The following is a 15,358-nucleotide window of genomic DNA, read 5'->3' on the forward strand; positions in this document are numbered from 1 at the left end:
GCAGGGCCAAGGTGCTGATAGAGGCCCCCTCTCTCCTCAGCCAGCCGCGGCCTGGGAGCGGGTACACAGTGATCCCACGGCTGGGAGGCTGTAGTGCAGAGTGACAGCACCCACCTGAGCCCAGGGAGCTCCCGGCACGCGAGATGCTGCACTGAGACGTGTCACCCTTTGTTGTGTCGCACCGTAGTGCCAGAGGAAGGTGTGCCAGGCAAGCCACGATGACAGCCCCAAGCCCTGCAGGGGAGCACGGGCCTTCACCAGGCCTGAGGGGGACTTGCAGACAGAGCAGAAGAAGGAGAGATGTGCTCTGCTTAGGGATGGTACCCTGCTCCCGCTTCCAAACCCTGTTCACTGATAGACCCTTCACCCCACAGAGGCCCCCACTCTCAGAGGGTGTCTCCCCATCACCCCAAGCCTAGCTCGTCACTTGCCCTTCTACCCCCTCATTACCAGACAACGTCCTCTCTAACAAGCCCTGTCCACCCACCACCTCCCTGCACAGTCATGGCTTGGCTCCCCTCCAAGCTGCATTCACAGACGGACTGCCCCCCCAGACACACGGAGCGTCCTCCACGCTGAGCTCCACTCACTCCTCTCACCTGTGCCTCCCCGCAAATTCCAGCTCACAGACCGACCCTCCTCACCCAGCCCATGCCACATCCCAGACAGGCCATCCCCTCTCCGAGTGCGTCTACACAGCCTCTCCCCTCCCCTGGGATGATCACAGTATGCAGATTGCTGCCAGCTCTCTCCACTGCAGCTTTGCTCCCGTCCTGACGGGCGGTGCATCCAGCCGCTCTACCTTCTACAGCAGCGCACGGCAAAGAGCGACTGTGGCCCTAGCTGGCGTGTGTCTGCGCATGTGCGTAAGGCACTGCATGGGAGGCTAAAAGGGGACAGGCTGCCCCAAAACTAGGAGGACAGGGTTACTTGGAGCTAGCCTTTGCTTGGAGCATAGCTGCACCCCAGAATGCCAGGGAGCAGCGAGAAGAAGGATTGCCCAGTGGTTTGGGCACTAGCCTGTGTGACAGACCCAGACCAGTGGGGTACAGGAGTCTGGTCGAAGGCAAATATATTGGCCACTGGATGAACAGGTTTCTGTTCCCTGAGTGACCAGAGCAGGGGCTGCCCTAGAGCAATCCGGAGCCTGCCAGAACCAATTAAGACAGGCAAGCTAATCAAGATACCTGGAGCCAATTAAGAACTTTCTAGATTCAATTATGGCAGGCAGGCTAATCAGGACACCTGGTTTAAAAAGGACCTCCCATCAGTGGTGTGCCGGGGCAGGGAGTGAGAAGGTGTGCTGCAGGAGGAGTGAAGATTTCAAGCATGATCAGGAGGAAGATCCTGCAGTGAGGACAAAGAAGGTGTTGGGGGAAGGCCATGGGGAAGTAGCCCAGGGAATTGTAGCTGTCACGCAGCTGATACAGGGAACATTGTGGACAGCTGCTATCCACAGGGCCCTGGGCTGGAACCTGGTGTAGAGGGTGGGCCCGGGTTCCCCCCCATGCCCCCAACTCCTGATCGGACACAGGACCTGGTCTGTGAGAAATACCAGAAGGGAAGGTCTAAATTGGAAAGGGATCTGTCCTGTCTCCGACCCACTAGGTGGGACACAGAGACCATGGGGATGGTTCTCCGTTTCCCCCTTGCTGGCCAGCGATGAGGTTAGCTGAGTGGACGGCAGGTTTGAGCCACTAGCAGGAGTGGCCAAACTGAGGGCTGCCGTGAATCTCTGAGGCGAGCAAATCCGCCAATAAGTGCGGGACCCACCGAGGCAGAAGAGGACCTTTGTCACACCTGGGACTTGAGAGATCCAGGTTCAGTTCCCTGCTCTTCTGCCGTGGAAGTTCTGTGGCCAGGAGGTCAGACTTGACCGTCACAATTCTGGTCTTGGAATCTAGGACGTCAGCAAGTCACTATTGAAATTAATGGAGCTGTAACCAGCTGAGGATCTGGTTTTCTGTCCCTCAGTGTCCCATATGTGAAATGGGGATAACAGCACTGGCCTACCACCCATGGGTGTTGTGAAGACAAATACATTAAAGAGTGTGAGGTGCTATGGCGGGGTGGGCAAACTACAGCCCGCAGGCCACATCCAGCCCATCAGAGCTTTTAATTCGGCCCTCAGCTCCAGCTGGGGAATGGGGTCGGGGGCTTGCCCTGCTCCGCATGGCTCCCGGGAAGCATCTGGCATGACCCCCCTCTGGCTCCTACGTAGTAGGTGGAGGCATGGTCAGGCGGCTCTGCACCCTGCCCAGTCTGCAGGCGCCTCGCAGCTCCCATTGGCCGGGAACAGCACCTCCGGATGGGGTAGCGTACAGAGCCACCTGGCCGTGCCTCCACATAGGAGCCGGAGGGGGGAACATACTTCCAGGAGCTGCTTGAGGTAAGCGCTGCCCAGAGCCTGTGCTCAGAGCCCCTCCCGTGCCCTAATCCCCCTTCCAAGCTCTGAACCCCTTGATCCCAGCCTGGAGCTCCCTCTTGTATCCCAAAACCCTTATTCCCAGCCCCACCCCCAGAGCCAACACCCACAGCCAGAGTTCTCACCCCCTGTGCCCCAGCCTGCCCTATCCCCGATTCCCCTCCTGCCCTCCAAACCCCTGGGTCCCAGCCTGGAGCACCCTCCTGCACCCCAAACCTCTCATCCCTGGTCCCACCCCAGAGCCCACATCCCCAGCTGGAGTCCTTACCCCCTCCCCCCCAACACACATCTCAACCCCCCTGCCCCAGCCCAGAGCCCCCTGCCCCAGCCCAAACGCCTCATTTCTGGCACCCCACCAGAGCCTGCATCCCCAGATGGAGCCCTCACCCCGTCCTGTACCCCACCCCCAATTTCGTGAGCATTCCATGGACTACCATACAATTTTCATACCCCCAATGTGGCCCTTGGGCCAAAAAGTTTGCCCACCCCTGTGCTCTGGTGATGAGGGAAAGAGAAGTACTTTAGATAAAGTGAAAGAGCAGGACTGCATCTGCAGCAGACCATTTGCCTAATCAATGGCAGGAAAGACCGTGTATTATTAATTGGCTCCAGCTACACATGAAGCAAGGAAACAACTGCAGGGGGCAGCCCCCATGTCTTAGTGCATCTGCACACAGCATGCACCTTACAGCTGCGGTTTCACCCAGGCACACCACCACAAGGGGCAAGGTACCGGAGAACCAGCCCTGCCGTGTCTGCGAAGGTTCCCGACCGCAAACTCCTGGGCTAGAATATTGATGGCAAATGAACATAGCAGAGGCACACTTCCCACTGCACATGAACGGGCATGGGTGTGTTTTTGCAACAGGCACCCAGCTTCAGTGGCATCTCTTTTCTGGCCCGACGAGGGCAGCAGGGCTTGGCCTCGAACAGGAAGGGAAGGAGGAGAGGAGACGAGAAGCTTCGCAACGTGACATTGCGCCAGATTTCGACTTCCCTTCTCCCGGTGCTGCACTAGCTACACCGCAGCTCCCCAGAAAGAGGAAGGAAGCAAGAGGCAGTGTGCGAGGACGCTGCGAATTCAAAGCCTGGGCCGTTGGAAGGGGAGTAGAGATGGAGCCTTTTGCTGGGAGCAACTAACCCTCCATGTGCGTGTGTGCTGTCAGACTAACCAGACCCAGGGGTATTGGGATGGAAATGAGACTGCTGCCCTAGCTGAGGTGTCGGTATGAATCCATTCAGCTCAGATTTATATTAACCCTGGAGTCAGACCGCCTCATAAGCAGGCAAGCTGAGGGGACAGATTCTGAGCCTTAGAGGAAATCCAAGCTGCAACCAGTTACAGGCCACTCTGGCAATTTGGCAGATGCCCGATCCTCAGAACTGCACCTGAGTTGCATAAACTGGAGCAGCTCGCAGCCACCCTCTCTGGTTTGTGGAGGTACGGCCTGGGAAGGCTAACAATCCCTACATGCAGCGTCCCTGCTTGCTCCTAGAGCATCTACAAGAGCAAACCTGGCCGGATGAAATGGGAACCAACCACAGCATCCACCCTGCTCTCAAACCACAAGTGAATCTCTTCAGAAGCTCCGAAGAGCTTGGGTAATTTATTCCGTAATTTCCTGGCTGCCTTGGCACTTTCTGCTTCTAGCTCGGATCAGGGCTGCCACAATACCATGAAAAGGGCAGGTCTTGAGCAATCTCTGGCCAGAAGGCAGCATGGTCCAATGGCTAGAGTGCTGGACTGAGAGGCAAGAGACTGAGGTTCTATTCCCTGCTGTGTGACCATGGGGAGTCACTTCACCTCCCTGTGCTTGGTTTTCCCTAGCTGTAAACCAGAGAGAATGATACCTCCCCATCTTAAATCTCAGCCTGCTCTTGGGAGCCTGCTGGCCCAATGTGACAGCCCCAAAAGCACATAGGGAGAAACATCTGCAATGAGGGGTGCTTATCCCAATATCTGGCCTGGTTCAGGCTCCCTGGCTGTACCTTTGCTCTCAGCCGCAGGCGGTCAATGGTGTTCTCAGCCTCAGCGTACTTGGTCAGCAGTTCGTGGTAGTTCTCCTGGAAGGAGAGGGAGGAGAGCACACGTCAGGGTCGCGTAGGGGTGTTACTGTCACTGAGTATTTATATAGCAACATAAATGTCCAGCTGGAGGAGGGTGGATGCTGAAGGAGCAGTTAGCCACCGGGTATGAAAGAATCTGGTGCATGCGTACACAGACACACATACACTGCACATGGAAACGCCGCAAAAACACGTGCCTCAGGCAATAGGGACTTCAGAATTTAGTCTGCAAACCAAGAATCAATACATCAAAAAATCAGTTCCGCCTCTGAACACATGCGCACACGATATTCTACCTGAGCAAGTGACTCTGGTTTCCCTGCTGTTAATTCTAATGCCCCGTCATTAACACCCCATGCAATGATCTGCCCCATGGCAGTGCTGACCGGGATTCCAGAGGGATGAGCATCCCTGGTCAGCATTGTCTCCTAGTCCAGAGGCAACACCGTACAGGTGAAGGCTCCAACATTTATTCCCTCCAAGTTCTGCGGCCCCTTTCTGCCCAGCTTCTTGCAGGAGTGAAAAGGGGGGGCCCTCTGATTTCAAACCTGTGTAGAGATCCCTAGTCTCTCTCCTAGTGAGGTTTCCCTGGTTTGTGAGAGGTGGAAGTTACCTGCAGCTGCTTCACCAGCTCAGTTGCTTGCTGTGGGGACTTGAACTCCTCGGGCACCATGGTGGTGGAAGGGATAGGGCATTTTTGGGGGGATCCCTCCGCGCTGCTCAGCAACACCTCCTGGACGATCTCTGCAGGAGACTTGAAGACCACGGGGCTCGCTGAGCCCCTGGCCCTCATGGGCAGAGTCCTGCCCCGCGGAGGGCGGTAACTCTGATCGTCCTTTGGGAACTTCACCCGCGGCTCCACCTTGGACAAATCCGGCAGCGGGTAGTTGAGCTGGCCTCGCCTGTATCGCGAGGCATCGCCTGCGGCCAGGGACGGCCTGGCGGGGCCTGACTTGGGTGAGCCAGACCGCTCTGCCTGCTCACCGGCGTTCCCCCGAGGGCTCAGGGACCTGGACTGCCTGCTGAACTTGGAAGGGAGTGCTGGGGAAATGGCCTTCTTCAGCTTCCGAGCCCTATCCTGCCGCTGGCTGCCAGCCTGCCTTGGGGAAGGGGGAGTCTTTGTTGCCTTGAGCCTTGAGCTTTCCGAAGGCTGAGGTGCAGGCACAGGGCGGCGGTGGGATGCCCTCGCTCCATCAGCAGAGGTAGCCTTGGAGATGGTTCGGGAGGAGTCCTCCATGCTCTCAGTATAGGAGGGTTCTGGGAAGGTCTCTGTGTCGATGCTCGGGGCATTCTGAAGATCTTCCACAGACAGGTGGTGCAGGAGGCTCTGGCTCAGGCTCCAGTGGGGGAAATCAGCCAGCGGGCTCAGCTTGGGGCTGTCCAACTGTCCGCCTGAGGGAGACGAGAACTCCGGGCTCTCTCCGAGCCGGCTCCGGCTTTCAAAGGCATCAGCTCCGGTTCTCTGGCTTGGCTTGGGGGAGCGCTCCATCAGGGTGCTGGAGGGGGGCGGGCTGACGTCGGAGTGTCCCGAAAGCTCCTCTCCGCCATCCGTGGTGAAGCTGAAGGATTTGCCGTAGTCCCTGTACAGAGCCTGGGCATCCCGCAGAGCATCAGGGCTAGCGCTGTATTCTGAGCCATACTGGCCCTCGGAAGAGAGCTCCGGGTAGCCCTCCCCTTCACTCCCTGCCTCCCAGTCCCCCTCCTGTCTCTCCATGTCCCCTGAGCTGGCTCGGTCCTCATCCTCTTCAGTCATGTCTAGCTGCCTGTCTTTCTGTGGGTGCCAGTGGGCTGGGGAGGTTAAGTCCTCCTGTGTCCCATCATGCTCTAGCTCCTCGCTATCATCTGGAAAACAAACAAACAGTGCTGCCGTCACCAAGTGCTCGATGATTTCTTTGTTCATTTGATTTTTGCCCCATGAAACCAACCCCAAAACTGCTCAGGAGAGTTGGGTTCTATTCCTGGCCTGCCACTGGCTTGTTGAGGGAGTTTGGGCGGAAGTCACTTCCTGTCCCATGCCTCTGTTTCCCCGTGTGTAAGTAGCAGAAATGATACTGACCTCCTTCGTTAAAAGTGCTGTGTAAGAGCTAGGTGGCAGTATTATTATTCCTACAAACATGGTTTTAGTTTTGTTTTTTAATAATCATGCTTTTTGCCCCTATATTTTCCTGCTGCAGCAAGTCCCACAGGTCATGTTACTTAGAGAAATAGAGATCACACATACGTAACTGTAATTCTTTCCAGTTCTGCCATTTTAAAATATGCTGCCTTTTAATCCTTTCCGAGCACCCTCTTGTTCCATTACAAAATGGGAGCAGCCCGAGTTGCTGCGCCATGCATACATTTCTAGACCTCCAGCATCTCTCTTTTTTTCTATTCTCCAAGCCAAGCCAACTAGTCCTTGGGTAAAATATTTAAAAGTGCCTTAGCAAGCTAGGTTCCATTGAGTTCCAGTGAGGCTCCCAAGTGCCCAAGTCACTTTTGAAGGTAAGACTCAGGTGCTTTTGAAAATTTTACCCTTAATTTTGTCAATCTGGAAAGTCATATGGAAGCCTCCCTTGCCCAATGGGTCCAATTCTCCTCTCATATCATTTTAACTCTGGTGAAACTCCATCAACTTCAGTGGAATTTCTTCTGTCCTGCTGGGGTACATCAAGAGTATCAGGACGAACGTCCCCAATCATTTTTATTGTCCCTGCTTTGGGATGTTTCTATTTCTGTTACGGCTTTAAGGGAAGATAGCATTCAAGGGTTGGCCATCTTCCAGAGTAGGACATACCTTCAGTATATATGTAACACTGAGAATATATTTAGGGGGTCATCATTTCATTAACTACATGAAGATATTTCCATATTATTCCTTTGCCCTCAATACAGGCTAAGGCTACATCTACCCGGCAGTTGGGAGGCATGGCTGAGCTAGCGGAGATTGAGCTAGTGCACTAAACAGAGCGGTAGCTGCATGGGCAGCAGGATGGGCTAGTCACCCAAGTTCAATCCCCACCTGGTACTCTAGGTGCGTAGTCAGACAGCTAGTCTGGCCCTCTGCCCATCCAGTTGGATCACAGGTCACCATACGACCTGCAATCACCCTTCCCAACTGCAGCGCAGACATACCCTGGATATTTTCTTGACTCTTCCGGCCACCACTGAGCACCACCGGCAAGGACAGCTCTATCTTTTACAACGAAATCCAAACCATCACTGCATCTTACTGGCCTTAAGGATTTCTTCCCTGACCCATTACTTTGACCTGGACGGCACTGACATTCACCCGCCCCCACCCATTTGCGCTGCTCCTTTTTTCAGCTCCTTCCAGAGTTTTTCACAAAATCTTCCTTTGTCCCAATTCACTGAAACGTTGGTACCATCAGGAAATGTTGCTGCTTCCACTGTTCCCTTCCTATTCCAAGGTCTTAAACTCCTTAGCATTAGCATGCTTTTTCTTTTAAACTATTGTACACATTGACCAGTCCATCTCAAAATCCCTGGGAACAATCATCATCCCCAGCCTATGGAACGCAAGGTGCAGAGATGAAGGGTAATATTTTCTAAAATGCCCAAATGATTTAGGTGCCGAGGTCGCAATCTGGGATCCTTAGTGATTAAGGCTATGTCTATACAGTGAAGAAAACCCCCAGCCAACTTGGGCACAGGTTGCGGAGCTGTTTCATTGCTGTGTCGACATCTGAGTTCAAGCTGGAGCCCCAGCTCTGGGACCCTCCCACCTCTCAGGGTCCTAGATCCAGCCTGAGCCCAGACGTCTACACAGCAATGAAACAGCCTCACAGCCTGAGCCCCATGAGCCTGAGTCGGCTGGCACAGGCCAGCTGCGGGTGTCTAGGCGCTTGTGAAAATGTACCGTCGGTGACTTGCCCCAAGAAACAGCAGCAATCTGGTATCAAAACTGAGAACAGAAATCAAGATTCTCCTGGCTGGGGTTTCACACTTCTAGGCTACGTCCTGACCAGCACTCGTCCTGGTGTTTGCTCCCCACGGAGACTCCAGCTGTTAACATCTTTCCATGCTGCGCAATGATCAATTATTCCAACTCTGGGCTTCCTAGCTATCAACATGCTGGGGCTTTGCCTCTTACCATATAGTTCGAAAGGTTCCTTCACAGAAAGCAGATTTCTACCAACACGTATGGTCTGTAGCTCATAACCGTGGCCACACTGAGAGGTAGACGCAGGTCCATATTCCCTGCACAACACCTGATGCAGCTGGCATTGCCCTCTTGTGCGTCAGACAGGTCAGGAGAAAATCTGCTTGAGTGAATTTCCTGAGAACTGGCAGTTCCCAACGGGAGGGCTTCTCTAGCCTACGGCCATAGCACCTTCAGCACAGATCCTGCCAGGTCTCATAAGCTGAATGACATCAGACCTAGTCAGTGCTCGGGTGAGGGACCTCCCAGGAAAACATTAAGGCATTGCAAGGATGGGCACTGGAATTCCAACAGGTAGCGCTCCCTTTGCCCCAGTGCTGTGATGCTGAATGAGATTATTAGACGCAGGCCCTCATCCCTTGTGATCATGAAAGACCCTCAGTGTTTTCTGCAGATGGAAGGACGCTGCTAATAGGTGTGTGCTGGCCACATGCCACCTGCAGTTTCAACCAGATACAGAATGGCTCCTCCCTTCCTGTACTAAACTGTTGTGATGCGCACATCCGATGTGTTCAGTGTTCTACCCCAGAGGTAGCTGCATTTTAGTGGCAATACCTATACACTTAAGCTCACTGGGATTTGTCTTCTTCAAGGCACGTGAGCTGCATTTCCCAGGACCCAGCAGACTACTGGGGTCTGGAGAAAACACCCCATGCCCTGGCATCGCCCATCCCCCCTGTGGCAGTTACTCTCTGCTCTGAGCTATCTGGGCTATCTCCATAGTACATGCAGGCTACCAGAGGAAGAGGAGAGAAGAGAGAACTGACTCACCAGCGGGTGGGCTCCTGGCATTGTCTCCTTGGACACTGCTCCACTCAAACTCCTGCAGTTCACTAAGGTCGAAGCTCCGGTCACTCTGGGCCAAGAGCCCCTTGGGGGAAGGTGGCCCCTTCAGAAGCCTGACGTTTCCCAGGAACTCCAGTTCTGTGAGCTCCTGGGCCGGGGACTCACCCCAATGGCCAGCGCCACCCACCCGTCCGTTCTCATCCAGTCCAGCGACTCCCTTCTCCTCCATGTATCCCTCAGACCCCTGCTCCACCTCCTCCTCCCAGTGCTGCCGCTGCCCAGAGCCATGGCCAAGGTCCACCTCTCCCCAGCGGGCCCATGGTGCCGCGCCGGCCATGTCCTGCCGTCCCCGGCGAATGGCGCGAGGTGATGCGGCAGGGCGAGAAGCCTGGCTAAGGAGGCACCTGCTGGGGCAGAAGAGGCTTCACTTGCATCATTTCATGGTGCAGGCGCCGAGAAAGCTCCGGGGGCTGGGGGCGCCTTGCTTCCTTGGGAAATGTAGGTCACATCGCGGCTCCATTCAGCGCTTCAGTATCCTGCCTGCAGCTAAGAGGAGACAGGCAGAGAGAGGGAGAGACACGTAATGACAGCCAGGACGGACACAGTGGGCTCTATTCAGACTGTACCTCTCCCTGTGCGCGTCCCCCCACCAGCACAGAGATGTCAGCTGCTGCCTGAAGCTTCCCCCACCCGCTCTCCCCAGCCCCAGCTCCAAGGGGAGCCAAGTCACCTCAGGGATTGTACCCTTCCCTTCCCAAATGAGGGAGGGGGCAGGAACCCCCTCCACCCCCAAAAGGGGTCCAACATCCAGGCTAGGCACCACACAGATGCCGTCGTGACATCGTGCTGCCTGTACTGGGGCGTCGTGACACGGGCGCCGTGACACGGGCGCCATCACGTCTCCACACAATGACGTCCTGGGTCTCTGTCCATGGTAACGTCCCACGTGGAAGCTGGGAAGGTGGCATCCTGCCCACTCCCTGGGCTGCTGAGCCCGCCGGCCCCACACGGCGCTCCCCTCTCGACACTGGGCATGCTGCCGGGAGCCCCGGCACAGTCAGACGCGCTCCGGGCGAGAGGCAAAGAACTGCTTAGTGGTACGTTGTGCTGGGCCGCAATCTGAACCCAGTACCACGTCCCGCGGCCCTGCACGTGTAACCCTGTCCCAGCTCGTGGCACCGAAACCACTTAGAGAGAGCGTTAAATGAGTCTGTTCTATAGCCTTAGCTAACAACCAGTTGGCTTTTAGCTCGTGCGGTAGAGCCTCATGCACTAAGCTCCAGAGGTCCTGGGTTCGATACTCCCCACCGACAACCTGGGTCTGTTGGCGTTACACACGCAGCAATTCAACATCAGCAGGGCGGGCCAGTGGCCTTCACCTTCCCGCACAACTGTCTCCCTGCCCTTCCTTCCAGGACACACAGCCCAAAACACAATCCCTCCCTGCCTCTTGCCAGCCCGGTCCCAGGATCACAGCCGTTCAGAAGGGGGCACTGTGCCATAATGCGTGCACACCTCCCCACTCCCAAAGACTCACTCGTGATGTCGGCCGGTGGGGGCAGCGTTTTCAACAGCTGCCGGGCCTCAAACATAAGTCTAACCTGTCAGCAGGCTGGCCATACCGTCCTGCCAGCCCTTCAGCAAACGCAGCGCCCCTTCACCTGGGCATGCAGACAAGACCTGCCATGAAACCCGGCGGGCCCATCTGTGATCTGGGCCAGGCGTCAGTGCCAGCCACACTCAAAGTGGGCATTGGGACCAGTCCTCCTCTGAGGCAGCTAAGGATCTGCCAGGGAGGTCACACACAAACATGGCATTTGCTCAGAGCGCCAGAGAGGCTTTCCAGCAGCTGGCGAGGCTGCAATTCTCCTACAGGGGAGCCTATTCAGGGCAAAGACCGGCTCCAGCCCACCCCCTCTTCAGTGCAGCTGGAGACACACTGACCCACTGTTACAGGCCATTCCGTCACAGAGAGCAAAGCAATCAATGGCTGGACGGGTGCTGCACGTGGAGGGGGTGCCCAGAAGGCGCTGCAGGGAACAGTGAGGGGGGCTGGCTGTGGGGGAGCTCCCAGCTGTGCCGGTCCCAGTCTCAACACGGCATTGGAGAAATGCCAGTCCGGCCCCAAACAAGTCAGGTCACCTGTCCCGCTGGAAGCACAAACCAGGTGGTAGCTCTGTGAGGGGATGATGTGGGGTGACGTGCCACAGCCCATCTCCTCCTGTGGCAGGTGTGAGGAAAAGGAAATGCTCACCTCCTCACCCGCTGGGGGAGAGCTGCCCGGTGTGCACACGGGCTGGGCCTGGGGAGCGAAGACCTTGCCCAGGGGGGCCGAGAGCACCTCTGTCCCCCAGACCACACTCAGCGGCAGAACTTCCTTGGCCTCCTCTCTCCAGCCCCCCCCCCATATACTCAGCCGGAGGCGACTGCAAGAGTCCGACGCACCCCCCCAAAGGAAGGGAGGTCAGTGCTGCTCCGTGCCATTAGGGTTTGGAGCCCAGAGCAGCAAGAACCAGGGGAGCAGCTGGACCTGGAGCTGCCCTGCGAGGAGTCTCCCACTGTGCCTGGGGAAGCAGCTCCCAACAGCCTGGGGAGGCTCTTATGCAGCTGAGCTGGTGTTTATCCTCCCCCCACACCCACCAACAGACCCACTCTCTCCCTTCCTCTGTCTCTTTGCTGCAGGGGCCTTTCCCCAGCCGCTTCACGCCCGCTCAGCACTCAGTTCTGCCCCGTCAGGACACCCCTTCGAGAAAAGAACCCACTGCAGGCGTGCGCAGGCATCCCCGGAGCGCCTGGGGCCATTGCTCCACCAGGCAGGGGGACCTCAGTACATCTGCAGAATGAGACCGTCTGCTCTGCTGCCTCTTCATGGGGCCCCAAGGAGCAGGTGATCTGCATGCTCCCCTCTGTGCAGGCTGCCTGCCGCCAGCTCCCACAACTCTCCCACTGAGGCAGGATTGGGCAAACTCCCCCAAGTATCCTCCAGGCTGCAATGGAGGGATCAGAGAGCAGGTAGAGGGCCCCAGGAAACTCCTGTCTGACTCAGATCAAAGCTAGACGTTCTCTGCCTCTCTGCACTGGGCACTGCCCCTGCCTGTGCCAGGCACTGATCCGCCCAGCTCCTTGGTAAGTTGGGTCCTGCAGAACGAGGAATTGGTCACCAATGTCTGCACGGTCAGATCCTTCGCCAGCCAGTGACGCCTGCATCCACGGTGCGTGCTGGCTATGTTCCTGGATGTGACACTGTTGTGCAAATTCCTGCCGTGTGCCATCAGGGAGCAGTGTCAGCGTGAGCCGGAGTGCACATGCAGCGAGCCCATCGGCCATCCTGTCTGTCCAATAAACATCCTCTTGCCCTGAAACCGCTCAGCCTCGAGCCGCCTGTTTCACGTCACTAGCCAGTTTCACCCCGTCTGCCTCTATTCACACTTTGTCCTTCCCTTTGCAACGGGACCTTCCCTTCTAGGGCAAGGTGCCACAAAGCTAATGCAGGCCGTTTGCCCAATCCCGGCTGCCATGGACCAAGCAAAGCCGCTTAACAGCCAGGCCGCTGTACTGGCAAACAAGCCGACTGGTGCCCAGCACCGCTGAACATCATGCAGCTCCAGCTGCCCTGGGACACCGGCAGAGGTACTGGGGACACCAATCCCCTTGTGGTGGACACCAAGCTGCTCAGGGCACACGGTGCCCATCAAGGCTTAGATCACTGGTTTGAATCTGTTTCCAGGAGAGTAGCAAGCAGCCAACCACTGGTAGCCTGTGTGAAATGAGCGGTTGGGTCTCAGCCTAGTGCCCACTGGGGAGGTGTCCACGGAACAAAATCACCACATGACGAAGAGCAGCCAAGGATGCGAATGGGCCCTGGAAGCCCAAATGCCCTGGTCTCCTCAGCAGCGATGCCTCCAAGGGCGAGGCTCCTGGCATGGGTGGGGAAGCTTGCTCAGCTGCAGACCCAGCCGTTCCTGTCCTGTGCACCAGCAAACGACTGGCCTCCAGCACCGCGTTCACTTTTGCTTTTAACGAGCAACGCCCAACACAGCCCCTCCCACTCCACCCTGACAGGCTCCGAAGCCAACGGGCCGCTCCTGAGCTGAGAACTCACAGCTCACTGCAGTCTGGCCTCAGCCAAATTCAGACTTAAGATTGTGAAGGGAAAAAAAAATGAAATCAAAGAATAAAACAAGCCTCGCCCCCAGAACTATCCCTGTCATCGGTGCAGTCTCAGTTAAAACTCCGCTCCCATCATTAATCCCGAGAGTGTCGGCAGGCTCCAGCTTGCCAGCCGCATGAATGCTCTGGAGTCCCCAGCATTAACTCTGCTGCTCTCAGCCCTTGTTCCTGCGCCAGGCCCTGCCCCACTACTGCTTCCTCCCCTCTGGCAGCCAGGAGCAAAATTGCACCCCAGCAAACTGCTCTGCTCTCCTGCCTTCCTTGCGGTGGAACAAGGAAGCAGAATGTTCTCTCAGCTGTGACCCAAACCCCCGGTCTTCCCCCCACATGCGATGCCTCACCCCAAGAAGGTATTATAACAAGTCCACAACTACCTGGGACTTCCCTATCACCACTGCTGTGCACCGTGTCCACTCAAACCTTCAGTGCTATTGGGGTTAGAACTGAGATCCCCCTGTTAAAAAAAAACCCAAAGGCCCCCTTTATTTGGGCTACTGGAGAATCACCCTCAGTTGTTAGCAATATAGAGCCAATGACACACAGCTGCACAGTTCTGCACAACTGGGCACACATCATCCAATACAGGGCACACACATCTGCTCATTCCTGGATTAAATCCCGGGACACTAATGAGCAACACCTGGGTCTTTAGCTGGGGCGAACAAGGTCAGAGCGCTACGGGGCAGCAATGAGCCACTCCCAGAGAGCATTGTAGCTTCTGCCACCTACCAACGCCCACTTCACAAGGATGATGCAGGGGAAGGAGCTAGTGCAAAGACACCTAGCTGGTATGGGGAGCTTGACCTGCCAAGCCAGCGAGGACTTATCCCCCACAGTCACAATCCCACAGGTCATTCAGCAGGCGAACAAGCTGGGCTCGCCACTGGGCTGTTGGAATCGGAGAGAAGAACCTCAAACAAGGGCATTACATGTCCCTAGAGCCCACCACAGGGTCCGTGCATTGGAACCCGGAAAGGGGCAGAAGGGCTTTTTTTCCGGATGGCTCCAAGGCTCTCCCGACCTCCAGGATGTGTGGGCGGGCATGGAGCTGTTTGAGGTCCTTCCATTTCTCCCCAACCCTCTAGTCGCTATGCAGATTCGGGCACGAAGTGGTCAGCCAGAGTTAGCGGGGGAAGAGAGCCAAATAAGGGGGGAAGCTGACAGCTGAGAGAGAGGACAACAAAATCAGAGAACAGCCAGATTGAGCTTGGAGCCTGTTCACTGTCTGCACGGAACCATGTCGGTGTGTATGGCAAGTCAGACTATGTGTGAAAGAGATGGTGGCCGAGATCCAGCAGACTCATTCCACTGATGACCTAAGGGCAGGACTGGAGAACTTTCACTCCCTTCCTCTCCAGCTGATGCCTTATTATCGTGGCCTGGGGTTTCCCAGTGACTAGTGATTTCAAGAGCCCAAATAGAGATTCTTTAAAGGGGCCTGTCAGACACCCATGCTCTGGAAATCAGGCCCCTCCCCAAGGGAGCTCATGTTGGGTTTTTGAAAGCCCTGGCCTCTCTTTGTGGTTGTAGCACCTTTGGGCCCCAGTAAGGAATCAGGGCTGCACTGTGCTAGGCCCTGTACAACCAGGATAGATACGGCCCCTGCCCCAGCTCACAATTCAGCACGTAGTGAAATACACACCACCTTTCTTGTTACGCCCTCTCTCCCCGCAAACACAGGCCCTGGTGGGCTTCTTCTGCCTGACACAAGACCCACACCCCTCCACTCAGCGCAGCCACAGGCTCAC

The 15,358-nt window shown here is 56.2% G+C and overlaps 1 protein-coding gene across 6 annotated transcripts in view; it reads right to left on the reverse strand.

The window, feature by feature from the left end:
- The window catches only part of AKNA (AT-hook transcription factor), a 74,157-nt gene that overhangs the window by 35,958 nt on the left and 22,841 nt on the right, over positions 1–15,358 (reverse strand). For 5 of the 6 annotated variants that reach the window (XM_043498628.1, XM_038374746.2, XM_043498629.1 and 2 more), the window contains 3 exons: positions 9,426–9,986; positions 5,106–6,334; positions 4,415–4,489 (listed from right to left, as the gene is read on the reverse strand). In XM_043498628.1, the coding sequence (XP_043354563.1) occupies positions 4,415–4,489; positions 5,106–6,334; positions 9,426–9,777 (1,656 nt within the window). In that variant the 5' untranslated portion in view covers positions 9,778–9,986. The remainder of the gene's footprint in view (positions 1–4,414; positions 4,490–5,105; positions 6,335–9,425; positions 9,987–15,358) is intronic. The other variant, XM_038374748.2, reaches the window with a different exon arrangement.

The sequence above is a fragment of the Dermochelys coriacea genome, chromosome 16, assembly GCF_009764565.3.
Source record: "Dermochelys coriacea isolate rDerCor1 chromosome 16, rDerCor1.pri.v4, whole genome shotgun sequence".
Taxonomy (NCBI): Eukaryota; Metazoa; Chordata; order Testudines; family Dermochelyidae; genus Dermochelys; species Dermochelys coriacea.